Source organism: Poromitra crassiceps (genome assembly GCF_964638095.1).
Source record: "Poromitra crassiceps genome assembly, chromosome: 10".
NCBI classification, from domain to species: domain Eukaryota; kingdom Metazoa; phylum Chordata; class Actinopteri; order Beryciformes; family Melamphaidae; genus Poromitra; species Poromitra crassiceps.
In genome coordinates, this window is record NC_139631.1 from 21,489,322 (window position 1) to 21,509,308 (window position 19,987).

A 19,987-nucleotide genomic window follows, 5' to 3' on the forward strand; every position below is an offset into this window, starting at 1 on the left:
GAAGGCGCGGAGAACAGGTTACTGTAGCCTACTTTACGACTAACGTAAGTCTTTATTATTATCTTGCATATAACCAGAGACGGATCACGGATCATTTGAAAAGTCTCTGATATAACGATAGCTACTGTACGTTTGAGGTTACGGTATATGCGATCGGCTGGATTACTCATTCAAACTGCTCAATCGTCTTGTGATTGTTTGGCTTGGTCCTAAAGGTTTGGTTGTCCTTATTGCATACTGTAACTACATCGCCAGCGGCTTATGTTGTATTGCAAGCACGACTCCTTTGGTGTCAACAATGTTGCCAGTATTCAGGCTATAGCTCAAGTGTTTCAAATATGATTACTGACCCCATGATTAGTCTACTGGCCCAAAGTGTATTCTCTGCCGTGCAAAGAAAGAACCGAGGACTCGACCGCTTGACCTGAGCCAGAAACTTGAAGTGAAGACGCTATCCTACGACTAACATCCTCTTCTTCTAAATAAATATAGTTGCCGCTTCCAAATTGTTGCATAAAATCCACTTTTCTGTCTTTGAAAAACCAAAAATCATTAATCTGGAGCAACCCGGAAATACGACTCACTGTTTACTAAGTAATGGCCCCCACACTTCCGAAATGGTATTGCAACTACATTTCTGCGTTTGTGCAATGGTTTGTGCCAAGCAAGTTGAAATACCATATGGAATGGCTGGAATGAAAACCGGAATCTGCTCACCCGATATTTGAAATACTGAGCAAGCAGACAGCAAGAAAACATTTGTTTTCGTGCTGATTAACCTCTCTCCCTCACACACGCATTCACGCGCACACACACACACACGCACACACACACACACACACACACACACACACACACACACACACACACACACACACACACACACACACGAAAAGACTTAATATTGTTAATTTGACTAAATTGTTAGAAGTAAATGTCAATTTCCCTGACTGCCTGTACACTACATATCAAAACACTGTGTTGACCACTTGTCTCACCTCAGCCTCTCTAGGTCTTGAGCCATGTCGGTGTGCTCAGCCCTCCTCAGCCGCTATGTAGCAGCGGGGCGCGGGGTGCCAGGGCTGCTCCGACACATCACATCAGCCGGTGCAGCTGCACCAGGCACAACAAGACCCCATGATGAGCCTCTGTGGGAGGCAGAGGGCCACCTGCTGTTCTCTAGAGCCAGGGCAGGGCCCTTCTTCCAGGACAGGCCACTGCTGAACAACCCCTTTCTAGAGGACGCCCTGCTGAGAGGATACCTCAGGAGACACCTGCCTGAGGAGGTGAGAAGGGAGCAGCGCGCTGCTTTCAAGTGCTGTCAGAAATATTGAGATTATGAGCTGAGTGTGCATGAAGGAACCAACCACGGAACCAAAAGGAAAGTTGGAATTTTCACATTTCAAGTGGCTGAGATTTATGTTATTTCTTTAACCTTTATTTAACTAGGAAGTCCACTCTTGGGATTCAGAATCTAGATCTAAACTATCAAGTAGGCCAGGGATACTCAACTTGCTTTGCCCAGGGGCCACTTTCGTGAAATGATAGAAGGCCAGGGGCCAGTTAATAAACAAACAATATACATTTTTCTGTCGCGGATTGTAGGTTTTTGGGGTGTCAGCTGGAGTTTAGTCTGACAATGTTGTGCACACCGGATAGATAGTTAGGTTAAGTTAGTTAAGTACATACATAAGTGCCTGGGTAGCGAGCAGACAGCAGTATTTGACAATTTAGCAGCTAAATTATAGATTATTGAAAGATATTCCATATTCCAGACTGAAATGCTATAACAGAAGTGGAGTATTGGCCAGAGTGACATGAACATTTGGACACTTATTCAGCGGGTATCTTGCATATTATTATTTTTTTCAATTCCATCGCGGGCCACAAGTTGAGTATCACTGAAGTAGGCCTAGTTATACAATTATACACAATAATACAAAAAAAACAATTAAATACATTATAAAAACAATAAACAGTTAACAGTTAAGAGCACATCTGACCCAGCAGAGAGACCGCCACAGCGACAAATCGCAGTGAGTAAACAACCTATAAAAAGCAAGATCAGAGTCCAATCGACTCACCATGTGTCTCACAAAGGACTTAAAATCGTTCACTGGGATGATTAATATTTCAATCATTTTCCAGCTTGATCTAAGTAGTAGGGCTGACTGAAACAGAGCCATAGAACAGTGCATAGAAGTGTTTCTCAACGTAGGGTCCGGGGATCACCAGGGGTCCTTGAGGGGATTCCAGAGGATCCCCAACAAATTGATGAATTATTAATTATTATTATGATCATTAAGCTGCCTTCACATGATAAGCGATCTCTTCTTTTCTCACCGCAAGGTAGAGCGGAGAAAGGTCAGTGGTAAGTAGGTCAAAGTTTAAAAAATTTCGATTGGTGCGCAACGCCAAGGGCCGCATAGTTGGGAGGCTGCGCTCTCCCTATAGGAAAATAATGGCACAGCGGGCGCAGAGCTGTTTTATCGCATTTTCAAGAAGTCAACACAATCAGAGAATGTAGAAGAATGACTGTTTTGATCATAGTTTTTCCGTTATCATTCTACCTACAATACAGAATCTGCACAAAATCAAACGATAAACATCACATGGGTTCTGTGGCTCTAATGTGGACTGAGTTAGGGTCCTTAAACGGGTTGAGAATCATTGACGTAGAACATGGAAGCCATTTCAACAACTTGATGGTTATAGAGATATTTTTTGTTATTTTCCGTTATTGTGAATTGATGTTTGATGGACTCTTTCCCCACAGGCAGCATTCTCAGACCTGTGTGCGTTTGGAGAGCGGGTGGCATGCGAGGTGGACGGGTGGGGCCGGGAGTGTGAGGTGACTCCTCCGCGGTTGGTGCAGTTTGACCCCTGGGGTCGCCGAGTGGACCACATCGTGACCTCCCCGGCCTGGAGACGCATGAAAGACCTGTCAGCGCAGGAAGGGCTGGTTGCCATTGGCTATGAGAGGCCGTTTGGTGAATGGAGGTCTCTTTTATTTCAGTTTTATTTTGTAGTTTTTAATAGGACTCATTCAAATAAAAATGGAAATTTCCCTTATTCTCATATCCAATTGTTAGCTGACAGGATTGAGACTCAACACACAAGACATCATGCTAACGATCTGTGGTGTGTGTGTGTGTGTGTGTGTGTGTGTGTGTGTGTGTGTGTGTGTGTGTGTGTGTGTGTGTGTGTGTGTGTGTGTGTGTGTGTGCGCGTGCGTGCGTGCATGCATGCGTGTGTGTGTGTGTTCCAGCCGTGTGTACCAAATGAGTAAGCTGTACATCTACTCTCCCTCCTCTGGTCTCTACACCTGTCCTCTGGCTATGACTGACGGAGCTGCTAAAGTCATCCAGGTGTGTCGGGGAAAAAACATCATCCGACACTGAGTTTCGCAATTAGTGACGATGAGAATGTTGATGTTGATGTGAATTTAATGTAGTGATGTTCGCTCTGTGTATGTGTAGTCCCTAGGTGTGCCATGGCCAGTAGATGAAGCCTACAGACGTTTGACCACTCGTCACCCTGAACGCTTCTGGACGTCTGGACAGTGGATGACTGAGAGAAGGGGAGGATCTGACGTGGGTCAGTAACACACTCTTTATGACCTATTATGAACTCCACCTGACAAAGGCAAACAGCAGTAGCTTATTTTTTTTTACTTTATTTTATTTTATTAAACCTCTATTTAACCAGGTAAAAGACTCATTGAGATTTAAAATATCTTTTTCAAGAGGAACCTGGCCATTTGTTTAAAAGTCTCAAGACGGACGAAGGTGTAGATTTCATAGGAAGAATTCTAGGCATAAATGCTCTTAAACGATATACAGTCTGCCTCTGTCGACAGTACTTTCACTGTTGTTACAGGAGTTAAACTTTGAGGAAATTCTTCTTCGTTTCAGTACTCGCACAGTTGCTACTCTTTGGTTTGGTGGTGCAGACCGACAGTGGATCCAGGGCTGTAATGCCGTGTCGCTTGCCTCTCCCTCTCTTGCATCCCTTCAGCCAGCGGCACGGAGACGGTGGCTGTCCCCCAGGCAGACGGCTCATACAAACTGCATGGCTTCAAGTGGTTCACCTCTGCTACAGATGCAGACATGACTCTCACACTGGCCAGAGTGCAGGACAGAGAGGGAGCAACCACACCGGTATCGTTCCCTTCAAGAAAACTCTGTTTGACAGGTTTATTCAATCTGCAGGGTGGTGGTATCAGGCTAGGGTGGTGGGAGACAAGGAATTCTAAATCTGGATTATTACAGTGTTGAATATTCATGATTATTTGAATTATAGATCAAATGTAATAATGTACAGTGTATGCGTGCATGTCTCCACTCCACAGGGTAGCAGGGGCTTGTCTCTATTCTATGCGGAGGTGAGCCGAGACCAGGAGGGCCGGCTGAAGGGTATAGAGGTTCAGAGGCTGAAGGACAAGCTGGGCACCAGACAGATGCCCACAGCTGAGCTACTGCTGGATGGCCTGCAAGCACACAGGGTCAGTTACATAATCATTCATCACAATGACAAACCGTGGATGTTTTCTCTGGTTTGTATAGATCATTTGTAGTGGTAATGTGTATACTGGTAGGAGCATTGCAGTTGTTCATTCCTTTATCACAATATACAAAACAAAGAACAATCGGACACTGTTTTTGCCAGTTCTCCGTGTCATAAGGTACACCTATTTCAGAATAAAAGCCCCCAAAAATTACAAAATATATATATTTTCTCATATATTTCTATATCAAAGATTACTTCATACAAAACGTGTATATTTTATGGTTGCTTAATGGTTCCTTCATTCATATAAAACATGTAACTTGTAATTGATATGAGTGATAACATGATGGTGGTGGGTTTCTGGGTGTTCACACCCCAAAAACCCGGTTTCCTTTTTCTTGGAGGCATGGCTGCCTCCCGGTGGCTGGAATGTATTCAGTTTTGAGTATCTAGACTTTGTGACAGCTCAAGATTATTATTAGCAAAGCATTTTTGAACTCTTGAGTTCAGTTGAACTGTCTCGCCACAACATCCTGTTTCAAATAATGTCAAATTACAGAAGCAAAAGATGCAATGCTGTTTCCCCAGGACTTAAATGTCCTGCTGAGACAAATCTGGCTAATTTATTTTCAGAAAATAAGCTTTTTTGGAGATGAGAATTTACCATAGAATAACTTATTATGTGTATACAAAAACATGTCATACGCCCTCTCATCTGTATTGCCTCCAATATACACAGCTCTCGGATGAAGGAAGGGGTGTGGCCTCCATAGCGAACATGCTGACAGTAACCAGAATCCACAACAGTGTCTCTGCAGCAGCAGCCATGAGAAGGCAGGATGTTTATACTACCCATACTACTGCACGGAGCATGATGTACTAGCTTGCAAAAGTGTGATCTGATTAAGCCAGTGTTTCCCAAACTATGGGTCGGGACCCAATTTGGGTCGTGGACCCGTAGGGGGTGGGTCGCCAACTGGTTGTCATGGCAACTCATTACCCTATGTTTTTTGTGAGTTTGGGTCCCAGGGAGACACAAAATGTATCTTTTGGGTCCCAATATGGAAAAGTTTGGGAACCCCTGGATTAAGCCATTGAACTGTGTGTGTGTGTGTGTGTGTGTGTGTGTGTGTGTGTGTGTGTGTGTGTGTGTGTGTGTGTGTGTGTGTGTGTGTGTGCGTGCGTGCGTGCACGCGCGCATGTGTGCGTGCACGCGCGCATGTGTGCGTGCATGACAGGGTTCTCCAGTTGGCTCGTGACTACGCCACTCGTCGCACAGCCTTTGGAAAGTCTCTTAAAGATCACCCACTCCACATGCAGACCCTTGCTAGGATGGAGGTAAGCGTCACTTAACAGATGCACAAACTTACTCTAATCGTAATGAGCATAATTGTAGACAATCTAGCCAATGCAGTCACCCATGCTTGCTTCCGTCTTCCCTGCCTGACAGGTGGAGACCCGTGGAGCCTTCCTGCTGCTGATGGATGTGTGCCGCCTGCTGGGCCGGGAGGAGACCGGCATGGCGACGCAGCTGGAGACACACCTCCTGCGCCTGCTTACGCCGGTGCTCAAACTCTATACTGGGAAACAGGTGCGCGCTTGATACAAACACACTGTCATGGTAAACTGTTGACTGGCTGCGGTGACGTTGGTTCTTCCCGGTCATTACACTCTGTGTTTTGTCTCAGGCGGTTGCTGTGGTGTCCGAGGGTTTGGAGAGCTTTGGTGGACAGGGCTACATTGAGGACACAGGGTTGCCGGGGTTACTTAGGGATGCACAGGTAAGGTGATACCATACATGTGAATGACAGGGACAGCAGGGGGAATTGGCCAAGTACAATTTGGGAAAAAATGGGGGGGAAAGATGGGGGAAAATAAATAAAGAGGGAATGACAAGACTGCTGTATGCTTAACATCTGCCTTATTCCAGGGACCTCTCAGTCTCATGCTATGTCTCTGTTTTCCCTCTGTCAGGTGTTAAGTATATGGGAAGGCACGACAAATGTTTTGTCCATGGACGTGCTGCGCTGTGTGGCTCGCAGCTCAGGAGTGGTTCTCGAGGCTTACTTCACCCATACCAAGGTCAGATCCTCTCAAACCAGTTCAGTGACTATAATGTGATATTATTCTATGACAGAGTTGCACAGGAATGTGATGTGCGCTTGTTTTTCTTCTTCTTGTAGTCCCTGCTGGCAGGTGCCTCCAGCATTCCCTCGTTGAGACCGGCTGTGAAAGCAGTAGATGGCGCCCTCTCTGGACTGGGGGAGTTTGTACAAGTAGCAGCCGCCAAACCACCCAGCTACCTACAGCTGGCAGCTAGAGACCTGGCATACAGCCTGGCTCGCATCTACATGGGTAGCTGCCGCCATACCACACACACACACACACACACACACACACACACACACACACACACACACACACACACACACACACACACACACACACACACACACACACACACACACACACACACACACACACACACACACACACACACACACACACATTTTTGTAATATTTTATTCATTCATGTGATCATCACACATAATAGTAATGACGCTTATCCACTCAAATATATTGCTATCATTGGGCAAAACCCTTATTATCCAAAATGTCCAGAACGACGTTTCCTTTTTAGCATAATGGCCAGGCATTTTTCAGTGTTATCAAATGTGTTTTTGAAGGGGTTTCATAAGCCCATGATGAGCATGTATAATCATTTATTGCAGGTTAACACATGAGAAATTACCAAAATTGGAATTACGACAGTTTGGCCTCTCTTTCTCACTGTTTTGTGAACTAATTATATGCTTATTTCAGGTGCCCTGCTCATTGACCATGCTTCTTGGGAAGGAGCCTCTCCATCTGATACTTATGCTGCTCTCAGGTAAAAACAAACAAACAAACACACAACAGAAATTATATTCATAGTCATCATTTATATTGATGCCATTATCAAGTCCCACTGTTGATGTAAATCTTTGTATCATTAACATACTAGGTGGTGTGAACAGGACTTGTGTCCAGTGGTGACCAAGGAGGCTGGAGGCTGGTACAGTTCCAACACTCCACCACTGGATGCTGCGTTGGTGTACGACCAGCCACCCCAACACTGAGTGTCCAATGAACATTGAAAAACGTGCCTCTTGATCTGCTGTTGATGAATCTTCAGTCTAACACAGTTGTAGATAGTTATTGTATCATAGCATTGTAAATTGTATAGAAGATTGAGCACATACATGGTGAAACATAATGGTTCCTTTCTGTATCCTATAAGCTTGTGTTGGAAGTGCTGGAGGAGGACCAGTAGGAGGTGTTCCTCCTTTTTTTGGGGGGGGGGGGGCATTTTTGCCTTTATTGGATAGGACAGTAGGCAGACAGGAAAGGTGGAGAGAGAGGATGACGTGGCCACGCAAAGGACTAAGCCAACCGAGAACAGTTGTACCTTTTGAGAGCAGTCACTCACCACAGAAAGTTTGAGAGCAGTCACTCACCACAGAAAGTTTGAGAGCAGTCACACACTAGCCTGGGTAAACCCATCCCCCACGTGACCTGCTCTCAGACCTGTTCTCAGTCACTAGTGACTGGGAACTGAGAGAGCAGGTCACGTGGGGGCTGGGTTTACCTAGGCTAGTCACACACCACAGAAAGTAACAGATGTAACCATTTTGGACAAACCAATAGCTTTCTTTGGCTCGAAACCGAGAACAGTTGTACCTCTTGACAGAACTGTTGTCAGCCAGTCACACACCACAGAAAGTAACAGATTCACCTTCCACAGTGGTATGCGCTCTACCAGGTGAGCCACTCATCAGGCATGATGAAGCCTCCTGCGTGAGGTGAAACGTTGCTGTCTTGGTGGGGGAATAAAACACGGGGAGGGAGAAGATATCTTGTGCGGTAACCTCTGAAGTCTATGATACCAGCACTCATTGGAAAAGTCTTGGAGGATGTGCATTCTTTAACTTTTTTTAACTAAATTGACACAGGCCTTCCCTTCCTTCCATCATGGCCACCTAAGAATCCCTAGATATCTAATTGGCAATTTCAGTCCAACTCTCCACCGTGATAGCTCCACCCCCCACACACCCCGATATGTGAAGCACTTTGGGTGCCCTGAAAAGCACTATTATGCTATAAATCCAGCAATTATTATGTATTGTAATATACAGCCTATCTCATTCTCTCTCTTTGAAGCATTATGTGATATTTACTTCGAAATCTAAATATAAAGTCTCAACTGAGATTCAATTTTTTTTAGAGCACCACTTGAATTTCTTTCTATAGTATAGTGCAAAAATGTTGGTATACTGAGTATACCAAAATTTGTATTGGTGGAGCTTGAACAAAGTCAATAAATGAATTTAATGCTGGACTCCAGGCTTCTCACATTTATCATCAGGACAGGATCGCTCTGGTGCTGAGGTCCGTTTCTTGGATACCTGAATGAATGATGTTTGACCAATTCTTTGACATTAATGCTGCCTTCATATACTGTCGGAAAAATAGCCATTGAAAAATAGCCATTGAAATCTGAGCACACATACACGACCCAACCAAATGGCAGCTAACTTGGAAATTCAACATTTATTTATTTGTTGATTTTTCTTGATGGGGGTGGGGGGGGGGGTTGAAGCTGCAACGAAAAAAACAAAACAAACGACTGACAAACGGAATCCAAAAATCAAATTTATCTTCGCCAAAATGAGAAAATCTGAGTTTATGAGGAGCAATTGAAGGCAGCACAAGCCCTTCAAGGAAAAGTAGGTGGGGTTTCGGGGGTTTCGATGGAGTGCACTACTTTTGTGTACAGAATGTACAAGGAGGACACTGGAGGGTGGGAAAAACAACAACACACGAGTGGTTTTCATTAAACAAACAGTTGGTTTTGTCACAGCGCTCTCCTTTGAGAGAGCATGGTGACGCGAGGTTAGATAGTCACAGCTGTTCGTTCGGCGCCGCTGAGTTGTGTGGGCAACACGGCCGACAATCAGGACTACACTCGCCTGGAATCCTCCAAAACAGGAATGGAGGTGGCTCCTGGATAGTGAATAATGACGTGTTTTGCTGTGTGCTCTGCTGCTGTTGTCGGATAGTGAATAATGACATTAGGTGTTTTGCTGTGTGCTCTGCTGGTGTTATCGTGTCACCAGCAGCTTTCTTCGGGCTCCCATGTCCTCCCAGCCCGTCCAGGTGTTGGAGTAGCCTGGCTGTACTCTCACACCACACGGGAAATGCTGTCCCAGAGCAGCACCGACCAGGTTTGTAGCATAGCAAATCAGATCATGTGAACTGTCAACCGTCTAACGTTACATTTTAATTTGCCTGTCAGGTGTGCTGTGTAAAGAGACTGTCTATAGTTTGTTTACTGGCTTGATTGCGCAATATTATCCCTTGAACCTGGCAGGTCGTCAGGTTTGCCCAGCTGTCACATGGTCACAGTCCTGAGTGTTGACTTGAGGTGGCCATCTGCTTTCTTTTTCCTCTTTTTTTGTGTGTGTCAAAACCCTTCAGTTCAGAAACAGACCCACATTGGATGAAGAAGGCTTTGCTTCAGGAATTCATCTGAGAAGTGTGTTGCTGTCTGTCTATGCTGCAAGTGGGCAGATAAACTCAGGGCAGAGTGAAACCTCTGATCAGAATAATCTCTCTCACACCTCTCATTCTGCTGACTTCTAGTGAATATAGAAAGAATCAAATTGAACTGTTCTTCAGAAAATATAAAATTTAAGTAGGAAAACTTAACACCACTATCTTTCTTTTGCTCTGTGTGTGTGTGTGTGTGTTCGTTCCAGTGTGACCTTGTGATGAACCTCAGTGCTGTGGAGCGCTGTGCATTTGTGAAGGACACACCAGACTGCAGCCTGGTCGATGGCTTCATCAGCTACGTCTACCTGGCCTTCTGCCTGCTGCCTCCCAACCTCACACCTCTCACCATCACTCTCTGTGTAAGCCGCATGTACTTGTGTGAGTGAATGTGTGTGTGTGTATACAGACAGCTCTGGCAAGATTAAGAGACCACTGCAAAATTATCAGTTTAGCTGGAGATGCTACTTTAAGATTTATTTTCTTCGAGTGGTCTCTTAATTTACCTTCCCGGAGCTGTGTGTCTGTGTGTCTGTGTTCACAGTTCTCTTGGAGCAAGCAGCATATTACGCAGGTCAGCTACAGCAGTCCGTCATAAGAGGAAGCTGACGGCACTGAGGGAGAACCTAGAGTTATCAAACTTCTGTTAGGCTCAGTCAGTTCCCAGTTTGCTAAATAATGGATTTGCGTGGGGATTTACGCTGAGAATTTGCCTCACCGCAACGGAACCAATCAGATGTTCACACTGAAACACTGACAAATAGGAGTGACTGCAACAAACAGGCTTTTGAGTTGCCCTTTTGGCTTGTAAAGCAGCTGAACTTGTTCTAAAAATGCAGATAAAACAAAACGTATGATCTGTGACTCACCAGTGTGTATTGTACTCAAAAGTGAATTGGCCTCCTTTATGTGCACGCTGCCTCGGTCATTGCTATGTTTTGATTTACAAAGCCATTCTACTTTTCATCTCTTTTCAGCTTGGAATGTGGAAATTCCAATCTCTGTTCTCTGGTCACTGCGATTTTTCCCAAAGTCCGAACTGAACTAGGAAAGAAAACCTTTTGGTTTTCTGCACCCACTGCATGGAACAATCTACAGTCTGATCTGAAACGTCATAGCTTACTAACCCTGAACCATTTTAAAGCTAGCCTGGGTAAACCCAGCCCCCACGTGACCTGCTCTCAGACCTCTGGTTCTCAGTCACTACATAGTGACTGGGAACTCTGAGAGCAGGTCACGTGGGGGCTGGGTTTACCCAGGCTATTTTAAAGTTATGGTGAAATCTATTGAAAACGGTTCTCTGTGTGCACCTGTTTTATCAGATAATTTTAATGTTACTCAAATCTATGTGTTTTATTGAAACTTTGTGTTGCTGTTCTTGGCCTGGTCTCTCTTGTAAAAGAGACCATTCTCAATGGGACAAACCTGGTTAAATAAAGCCAAAAAAAGGAAGATAAAGAAGTCTATATTAAATGGTCTTAGTGTTAGCTCCAGTCTGTTCTTGTTTATTCTACCTGTTCTGCCAAAGAGCTCTTGTTGGAGTCCAGCAGACTGGAGTAGCACTTCTGTCTTCTATCCAGAGTAGAGTGTGAGTATAGAGCAGAGCCCATCTCACCCTATTGTCTTTATCTCCCTCCCCACAGATTATATGGCTCTTCTTCTTGTTTGTTATTCTTGGACTCACCGCATCAAAGTTGTAAGTCTCCCTCTTGTTGCCAGTATTTATGTGGGCGTCTTAAGAATTAATTATTCTGGTTCCTTCCCGTCAGTGAATGCACCACAGAATAGCTAGTGATTACATTTGGCTTAGCCAAGTGTAATGTCACACTCACAGGCCTGCAAGTGCACCACACACATGTGCACGCACACACACACACACACACACACACGCGCGCGCACACGTGCCATCTTTGGGACAGCTTCTAGTCGCATGGAAATTGGTCACATGACTGTAGTGAACGTTTTCTTTTAGTCATTGTTTCGCTTGAGTTGTGTGTGAGATTGCTACATAAAGCAAAATTACTTCTGCTTTTTCAGCACCACCCCTCCCCTCTTTCACTCACAGACACACACACACGCGCGCACACACACACACACACACACACACACACACACACACACACACACACAGGCTGAACACTAATGCACAGTAAGTAGGTCATCAGACCCTGTCTTATATTAAATATAAAATGCTCTGAAATGAAATTGTGTTTTTGCTGTTTTCTCTGTTTCCCTTCAGTTTCTGTCCAAACCTCTCGGCCATCTCTACTAGTTTGCGACTCACTCACAACGTGGCCGTATCCTTTACCTCTCTAATCAGAATCAACAGTTCCTCATTTTTATGATTTCTGGCTTCCTCATCAATCAGCATAACACAGTAGGTTTGCTGAGTGACCAGCAGTTTCTTTCCCGTCTGAGTTATTTGTTTTAGCTGCCATCAGCTCTATAGGTCTCTCTGACCGTCAGTCGGCAGAGGCAGAGTAGGATGGGCTGCCCCTGCCATCCTGCATACTGTATGTGGTTACAGCTATTGTGAATTTGCGCTTGTTAGTTTCTCTTTCTCTGTCATTCACTATTTTTTATTACATTTCCCACCGATGAATTACCGTTTTCCTTGACTGCTGTGTGCTGAGGGGGTGACATTTCTGGCTTTTGGTAATGGAGCTCCTGATATCTTCAGTGCTGTGGCGGCTTTCTCCCACCCACACACTGCTGGTCTGGCTGTCGGTGCACTGTTCGGTAGGTGCAGACCCCCCCCCCCCACACACACACACATTAACATGAATAAATACCACAATCCTTTTCTTCCTGATCCACCCTCTCTCTCTCTCTCTCTCTCTCTCCATAGGAGCTGGTATATTTGTGACCACAGTAGTTGCGGGCAGCGTGTCATTGGTCAAGCCTTTCACTGTGGCGTCCCGCCCATTTATGCGTGATGTCATCTTTTACATGGCGGCCGTGTTCTGGACTTTCGTCATCCTCTACAGAAGGACCATATCACTGGCAGAAGCCCTGGGTATTCACACACACACACACACACACACACATACACACATACACACACACACACACACACACACACACACACACACATGCCGTCTTTGGGACAGCTACTCTATATTGAAAAACGTTATTCAAAGTCTGTCTCGACTTTCGCGTAAACCCCGCAGCACACTACGTCATGCGCCAACTCCCCCCACCCCCGCCCCCTCTCTACTCTACAGGTGTTCCACATGTGTGAAAGCAACAATGCCTCGTGTCTGAAAGGGTACATACACACCACGTAATTCCCAGGGAATGATTTTCCTGAGCTACCCTGAGATAATCCTGAGTCCACCTCCGAAACTGGCTTATCATTGTTTCGTTTGAGTTGTGAGATTACCTATAAAGCAAAATTTGTTCTGCTTTTTCAGCACCACCCCTCCCCTCATCAACAAACACACACACACACACACACACACACACACACACACACACACACACACACACACACACACACACACAGATAGGCTAAACACTAATGCACAGTAGTTGGGTAAACATCTGGTAAAAATCTGATGTCACAGTGTCTGTCATAAATCATCAGTGATTTCACTCGAGCAATTGTTATGTCATCAGTGATTTCACCAGATGTCACCAGATGATGTCATCATTGCATTAGTGACATCACTGATGACATCACAATTGCTCGATTGACATCACCATTGGGCTGTGAAAAAGAGGGAGATTTTCTGGGGTATCGGTGAATGGCTTATCCTCAATGCACCCCACCCCCGTGCCCATGTAACCCTACACCACAAATAATAATATAATAAATACAAGGATGTACAGTTAATTACTTTTTCAGTGTTAAATTCATAACTCACAGTAAAATAAATCCCGGCAATGATCAAATAAAACAATCATACAACATGTACAAAAGATGTGATGAAAAGTGAGCATCTAAAATTTACATCACAAAAACGATCAAGTGCAAACATTGAGTGTCACTGAATATGGAATATGGTAGAATTTCTCCTCTGTGCTTCCATGGCTTGTTTGTGTTTGTCAGGTTTAGCATGTTTGCTAATGTAATTTTTGGAACATACTGGCTACATAGCTTGCAAAATGACATAGCCCGACATAGCTTGCAAAACGCATAGCTTGCAAAACATAGCTTGCAAAACGCTTGGCATTTGCTAATGTGGCTAGCAGTTAGAAATGGGAAGGTCTCGCACTGAAATTTGGCAGCACATCTCTTCTTCTTGGGACGTGTTTGATTGTGGGCCTCCACCGAGAGCTTGAACGAGCGCAGTGACAGTTACGCACCATGCGTCACTCGACACTGCGTCTGGGTTGGGTTGCCAGGTACCACAACACATTCTACAAATCGGTAGATTAGTGTAGAAATGACCAATCAGGGAGCACAGCGGGAGAAAGTGTTAAAAATCGGGAGAAAGTGTTAAAAATCGGGAGTGTTAGCAGGTATGCATCACTGATGGATGATGTCATCATTGCATGAGGCTCGCGTCACATCACTGATGACATCACTCACTGATGACATCACAATTGATCGAGTGACATCAGTGATGGCATAATGTTATGATATAATCAGTGATAACATCACTCACTGATCATATCACTAATGCATATAATTGTGGAGATCTCAAGTTGCACCGGTCCTACTATAGCCTATGCGGAAGGCTGATGATGTCACAATGTCTATATGTCATCAGTCTCTGTCATAAATCACTGATGATATCACTTATGTATAAAATTGGTGATGTCACCAGTCACTCGAGCACTCACTGATGTAATGTCTGTCTACCCATTGTGAATTGCTGAGTGACTACACTAGGGAATGTTGTCACCCTTGTGTGCCAATCCATTTGAAGACCCAGGGATTCCAGAACCCAGCAGAACATGAATAGTCTGTCTATCCGAAAGCTATGCTGCATCTTTTGCTGCCCCCCTTGCCCCAGCAGCATTGCAACCAAACTGGCTTTCCTCCCTCCAGAGCCCACCTATGCCCTTCTGCCTGACCCAGATCCTGACTGGATCAATGTTGGAGCTGGTGCCTCTGGACCCAGCAATGGGGCTGCTGAGGCACCTTTTAGAGCCTCAGAACTGCGCTCCCGGCTCCGCGGTGGTGGCAGAGGACACGCAGGAGGTGGAGGTGGAGGCGGCAGCGAGGGCAGGTGGAAGCTGCATCTGAGGGAGGGGGCAGAGTTCCTATACTCCCAGAGAGAGCTGGACGTGACAGACGTGTTCCTGACCAGGTCTAGCCGAGGGAACAGGGTGGGATGCATGTACATTCGCTGTGCCCCCAATGCCAGGTTCACAGTGTTGTTTTCCCATGGTAATGCAGCAGACCTGGGCCAGATGAGTAGCTTCTACATTGGCTTAGGCACGCAAATCAACTGCAACATCTTCTCCTATGATTACTCAGGCTATGGTGTTAGCACTGGCAAGCCCTCCGAGAAGAACCTTTATGCAGACATTGAAGCTGCCTGGCACGCCCTCCGATCTCGGTATGGCATCAGCCCTGAGAAGATCATCCTGTACGGACAGAGCGTGGGCTCAGTGCCCACGGTAGACCTGGCATCACGGTTTGAGTGTGCTGCTGTGGTCCTCCACTCCCCTCTCACCTCTGGCATGAGAGTTGCCTTCCCCAACACCAAGAAAACATACTGTTGCGATGCCTTCCCCAACATCGAGAAGGTGTCAAAGATCCTGTCCCCAGTGCTGATCATCCACGGTACGGAGGATGAAGTGATCCACTTCTCCCACGGCCTGGCCCTGTTCGAGCGCTGCCCCAATGCTGTGGAGCCCCTCTGGGTGGAGGGAGCCGGTCACAACGACATCGCCCTTTACAGCCAGTACCTGGAGAGGCTACGGCGCTTCATCAACCAGGAACTGGCTGCTCAGCACGCATGAAATATGTTTTTAGCTGCGGCAAAAAGTTCACCATTCTTTAGCAGGCAGTTTTCGGCGTAGGAGGCTTTTTTTTCTCAGCATGGTCAAGTGTTTATTTATTTTTTTAATTTACCTTTATTTATACAGGGAGGGCTCTTGAGAGCGGGCTCTCATTTACAAGGGCGCCCTGGTACAACAATACACATACAGGAAAACAAAATTGCAGACAGACAAGACAAGATTAAATACTGTACTGTACTTAAGTACATTAAATAAAACATGCACACTCCTCGCGCGTGGTGCTCTCAATGTGCGCTTTGAAGGACTCTAGGGGGATGAAGAGTTCCAGTTTCAAAGTATCCTGGAGTCTGTTCCATTTGCTAGGGGCAAAGAAAGAAAAAGCTGTCTTTCCGAGTTCAGTCCTCGCACGTGGAATGAGCAGTCTGATATGAGACTGTGAGCGGGTATGATGACTTGTGTTGTTCTGAAGACAGAGTGAAGACAGATAAAGGGGAAGCTTTCCAATTAGTGCTTTGTAAATAAATACAAATTTATTTACAAAGCACAGTGTGGGTGTGTTTGTGTTCATGCCAATTGGCTAAAAGGGGGGCCGGGGGGGGGGTTTCTCACAATGGAGTGGGATGGCATCACAATGGAAGACATCACAATAGAGTCGGAAATTCTCATATCTGGTCACAGCTATTGGGAATTGGAACTTGTTATATATTGGTTATATTGTGTTTTGCCCAGGTAGTTTGTGTGTGATCGGCATTTTCTCCTATTGTTGGCTGTGGAAATAATGGCAACATCTCCTGCTTCAGGCTGCGTTCTCAGCTGTTTTCTGATGAATAGAAAAAATCCACACCAAATATTTTTTGTCCAGAACACACTGGAAAGAATCGCCCAGTCACAAGGTGCAAATTATCCTGGGTACCCCCCCCCCCCCCTGTATTATTTTATTTAATGGCCATTAATTTCATTTTATGACCTTTCATTGTAATCCCCCCTCCCCCCTAGCCCTAATTTATTCCTCATGTATTTCCTTCTTCTAGGGTACATGGGCCTGTATGTGGTGTATGTATTGACTGTTATCATCAGTGCATACATCTACAACCGGCAGAAGCACTCGGCGAATGTGACTGTTCGGAATGGTACACATGTTCCAGGTGAGAAACACACACAAACGCACACACAATCACACACGTGCACACACACGATTCAGTGAGCTACCACTACTGAGAATACTTTCCTTGCAGAGTTCCAGTCGTCTGATTCAGATGATGAAGTTCCCTGCTTGATCAATGGGACGATCCAGCAAGAATATGGTAGGAATGCTGCACTGCTGTATACTGAACCATATAAGTTAATATATGCAGGATTATTCTGCCTAGTCAGTCAGTACTAGTGTGTGTGTGTGTGTGTGTGTGTGTGTTTTTCAGAGTCAGAGTATCGGCCCCTTCTGCCCTACTCCGAGTCCACTAGTCAGATCCTGCTGAGTTCTCTGAATCCGGTGGACCACAGGAAGTGGAGGAGGAAGTCCTGGAGCTGGAGAGTCCTCAAAGTACTGAAGGTGTGTGTGTAACAGCTGACTGCAAAGGGGCAGAGTAAAGATATACACCCAGACAATGCAGTGAAAAGCTGATCAAAGTCGTATTAAATGTTATGAGAATTCAACACACTGCCGACCAGCTGTGCGTGTGCTGGGCTCGCTGAGCTGCAGTTGTCTCCTCTGTCCACCAGACGCCGCTAGAGGTTCTGCTGCTGCTCTGCATCCCCGTGGTCGACCCCGATAAAGACGATAGGAACTGGAGGCGCCCGTTAAACTGCCTCCACCTCGTCACTGCTCCGCTGGTGTGTGTGCTCACCTTCCGGTCTGGAGCATGTAAGTCCGTCTTCCATTTTGTGCCTGTCACCTGCCTGGTAAAGCGAGTGCAGGTCAAATGACATGTAGGCCTACTGTTAAACCGTCACCTTCTCTCATTCACTGTCTAGATGCAGATTATATGATCCACGGGGAGTTTCCCCTTTGGCTGCTGACTCTTCTCCTGGGCCTTTTCTTGTCTTCCATTGTCTTCTGCACCACCACCAATGACTGTCCTCCAACCTATCACCCAGTAAGTATCTGGAAATTAAAGATTTGTCCCAAAATATACAAGATATGCACTATTTATGGTTGAATAAAAAGTGCCACCTTCAGCCCTTTTCTTACCTCAACATATTAGATGATGTATTATATATGATTTTAAAATAATGAGCAATGCCTATTATTCAACATTTTGTAAACAAACTGGATGGATATGCTGTGTTTAGTGAAGGCCTTCACGTTTCGGCCCTGTGATTATGAAACGTGTGTATAATGTAGACATGGTTCCAAGTTTGTCTCGCCTTGTGTGTTTCTCTCTCCAGCTGTTTGCTCTGTTGGGTTTTGTGGTGAGTGCAGTGCTGATCAGTGCAGCAGCCTCAGAGGTGGTCAGTCTTCTGCACATGCTCGGTGTGGTGCTGAGTCTCAGCAACACTGTGCTGGGGCTGACTCTGCTAGCCTGGGGCAACAGCATAGGAGGTGATATGCATGGGCTTAACGCCTCAACTTCCTGAACCTATAATAAATTTGCTTATAATTAACTGAAACAACCCGGTCCCAACTTGTCCAACACGCTTCTGTTTTCAGATTGTTTTTCTGACATCACCATTGCGCGCCAGGGTTACCCACGGATGGCCATATCTGCCTGTTTCGGGGGCATCATTTTCAGTATCCTTGTTTTCCTATGGGGTGTCATTGTGTCGCTAATATGAAAATATATCTTGTGGACATGCATTGTGCTGACTGCATATGACCGTTTATGACCTTGACTGGGGTTCCACCAGACATGTTGTTAGGTGTGGGTCTGGGCTGTCTGATGCAGATGGCTAGTACGAGCCACTCTGAAGTGCAGGTACTCCTCCACACATACATCACCTTTTTATAATCTATGAGACAGAATCAGCCAACTGTACAGAAAGTCACAAATACTCAAGACCTATTCTTATCTGAACTGTATCTGTCACACATCAATATTATGCACTTTTTCTTCTTCTCCCCTCTTCAGCTGGATCCAGAGGGTTTGTTGACATGGATTCTCGCAGGATCTCTGGGTTTGTCTTTGGTTCTGTCCTTCGTGATCGTTCCGCTGTGTCGGTTCCACTTGGGTCGGACCTACGGGATCTTCCTCATCGTCTTCTATGCCATCTTCCTTCTCATTGCACTGCTCACAGAGTTTGGCAAGATCCACATTGTATAGACACTGAAAGGCCATTTTGAACTGAGGGACAGGCCTTCCACAAGAGAGATCGCCACACTGGATCAGAGGCTACACTGAGTGGGACACTTTTCACATGGCACCTTACTGTATAACTAATTTAGTGCACTACTCATACTAAACAATCAACAATCAACAATACACTTTGAGCTCATGACAAACTATCTTTTTTTCCCAGGATACCGCTCAGCAATGTATTGGAAAAACATTATTTGTGAAAAGGGCTCTGATCATTTTCCCATGAGCATGTGGCTTGAAACACAGCCAACATGAATGTTCTCCTCAGGGAGAGTTGAAGCTAATCACATGTGCCTTTATTCAACTTGTTTGCACTGACTGGAGCTGTCGGCCCACAGTGAAAACACTGGGATGACTGTTCTTAACTACCACAGTCCAGTAACAGAGCCGTGGTGCAAATGGGTGTGGTATATTTAAAATCAGTGTGAATGTGATAATGTGCTGCAAATCAAAAGTAATGTTAAAATTCGGTTTGTACAAAGCTGCTTTTGGGGGAAAACACATTTTGTGTTTGTGTCAACATACCCTTCGTATATCTATTGATTAAATCATTTTGGTTCAGTGTTTGCATTTGTAGGTCTTAGTTTGACAGATGTTACTATGTGTGCTATGATATCAATATCAGTGTGTAGCCTGCTGGTTTTTCCCCACTACACCATTGAGGATTACAAGTTACTACA

The 19,987-nt window shown here is 45.3% G+C and overlaps 2 protein-coding genes and 1 pseudogene across 3 annotated transcripts; all 3 read left to right on the top strand.

Annotated features, from left to right (window-relative positions):
• The first annotated feature begins 126 nt into the window (after positions 1-126).
• On the top strand, positions 127-8,799 carry LOC310783966 (acyl-CoA dehydrogenase family member 11). Its single transcript, XM_083644907.1, has 15 exons — positions 127-215; positions 1,004-1,286; positions 2,777-3,000; positions 3,269-3,368; positions 3,480-3,597; positions 4,018-4,160; positions 4,352-4,504; positions 5,249-5,343; positions 5,748-5,847; positions 5,960-6,100; positions 6,198-6,290; positions 6,484-6,591; positions 6,693-6,864; positions 7,333-7,399; positions 7,514-8,799. Exons 2-15 carry the CDS (start codon positions 1,023-1,025, stop codon positions 7,626-7,628), a joined length of 1,893 nt encoding a protein of 630 aa, XP_083501033.1. The 5' UTR covers positions 127-215; positions 1,004-1,022; the 3' UTR covers positions 7,629-8,799.
• Positions 8,800-9,327: 528 nt separating this feature from the next.
• Positions 9,328-19,873, top strand: slc8b1 (solute carrier family 8 member B1). Its single transcript, XM_083643947.1, has 14 exons — positions 9,328-9,773; positions 10,308-10,460; positions 12,338-12,395; positions 12,732-12,837; positions 12,947-13,114; positions 17,046-17,159; positions 17,250-17,318; positions 17,433-17,563; positions 17,734-17,875; positions 17,986-18,107; positions 18,400-18,553; positions 18,662-18,742; positions 18,859-18,926; positions 19,080-19,873. The coding sequence occupies exons 2-14, from the start codon at positions 10,384-10,386 to the stop codon at positions 19,269-19,271; spliced, it is 1,482 nt and encodes a 493-aa protein (XP_083500073.1). The 5' UTR covers positions 9,328-9,773; positions 10,308-10,383; the 3' UTR covers positions 19,272-19,873.
• LOC310783155 (alpha/beta hydrolase domain-containing protein 17A pseudogene) lies at positions 15,001-16,014 on the top strand (annotated as a pseudogene). Its single transcript has one exon. The product of its transcript is annotated as an alpha/beta hydrolase domain-containing protein 17A pseudogene (transcript).
• Positions 19,874-19,987: the final 114 nt, after the last annotated feature.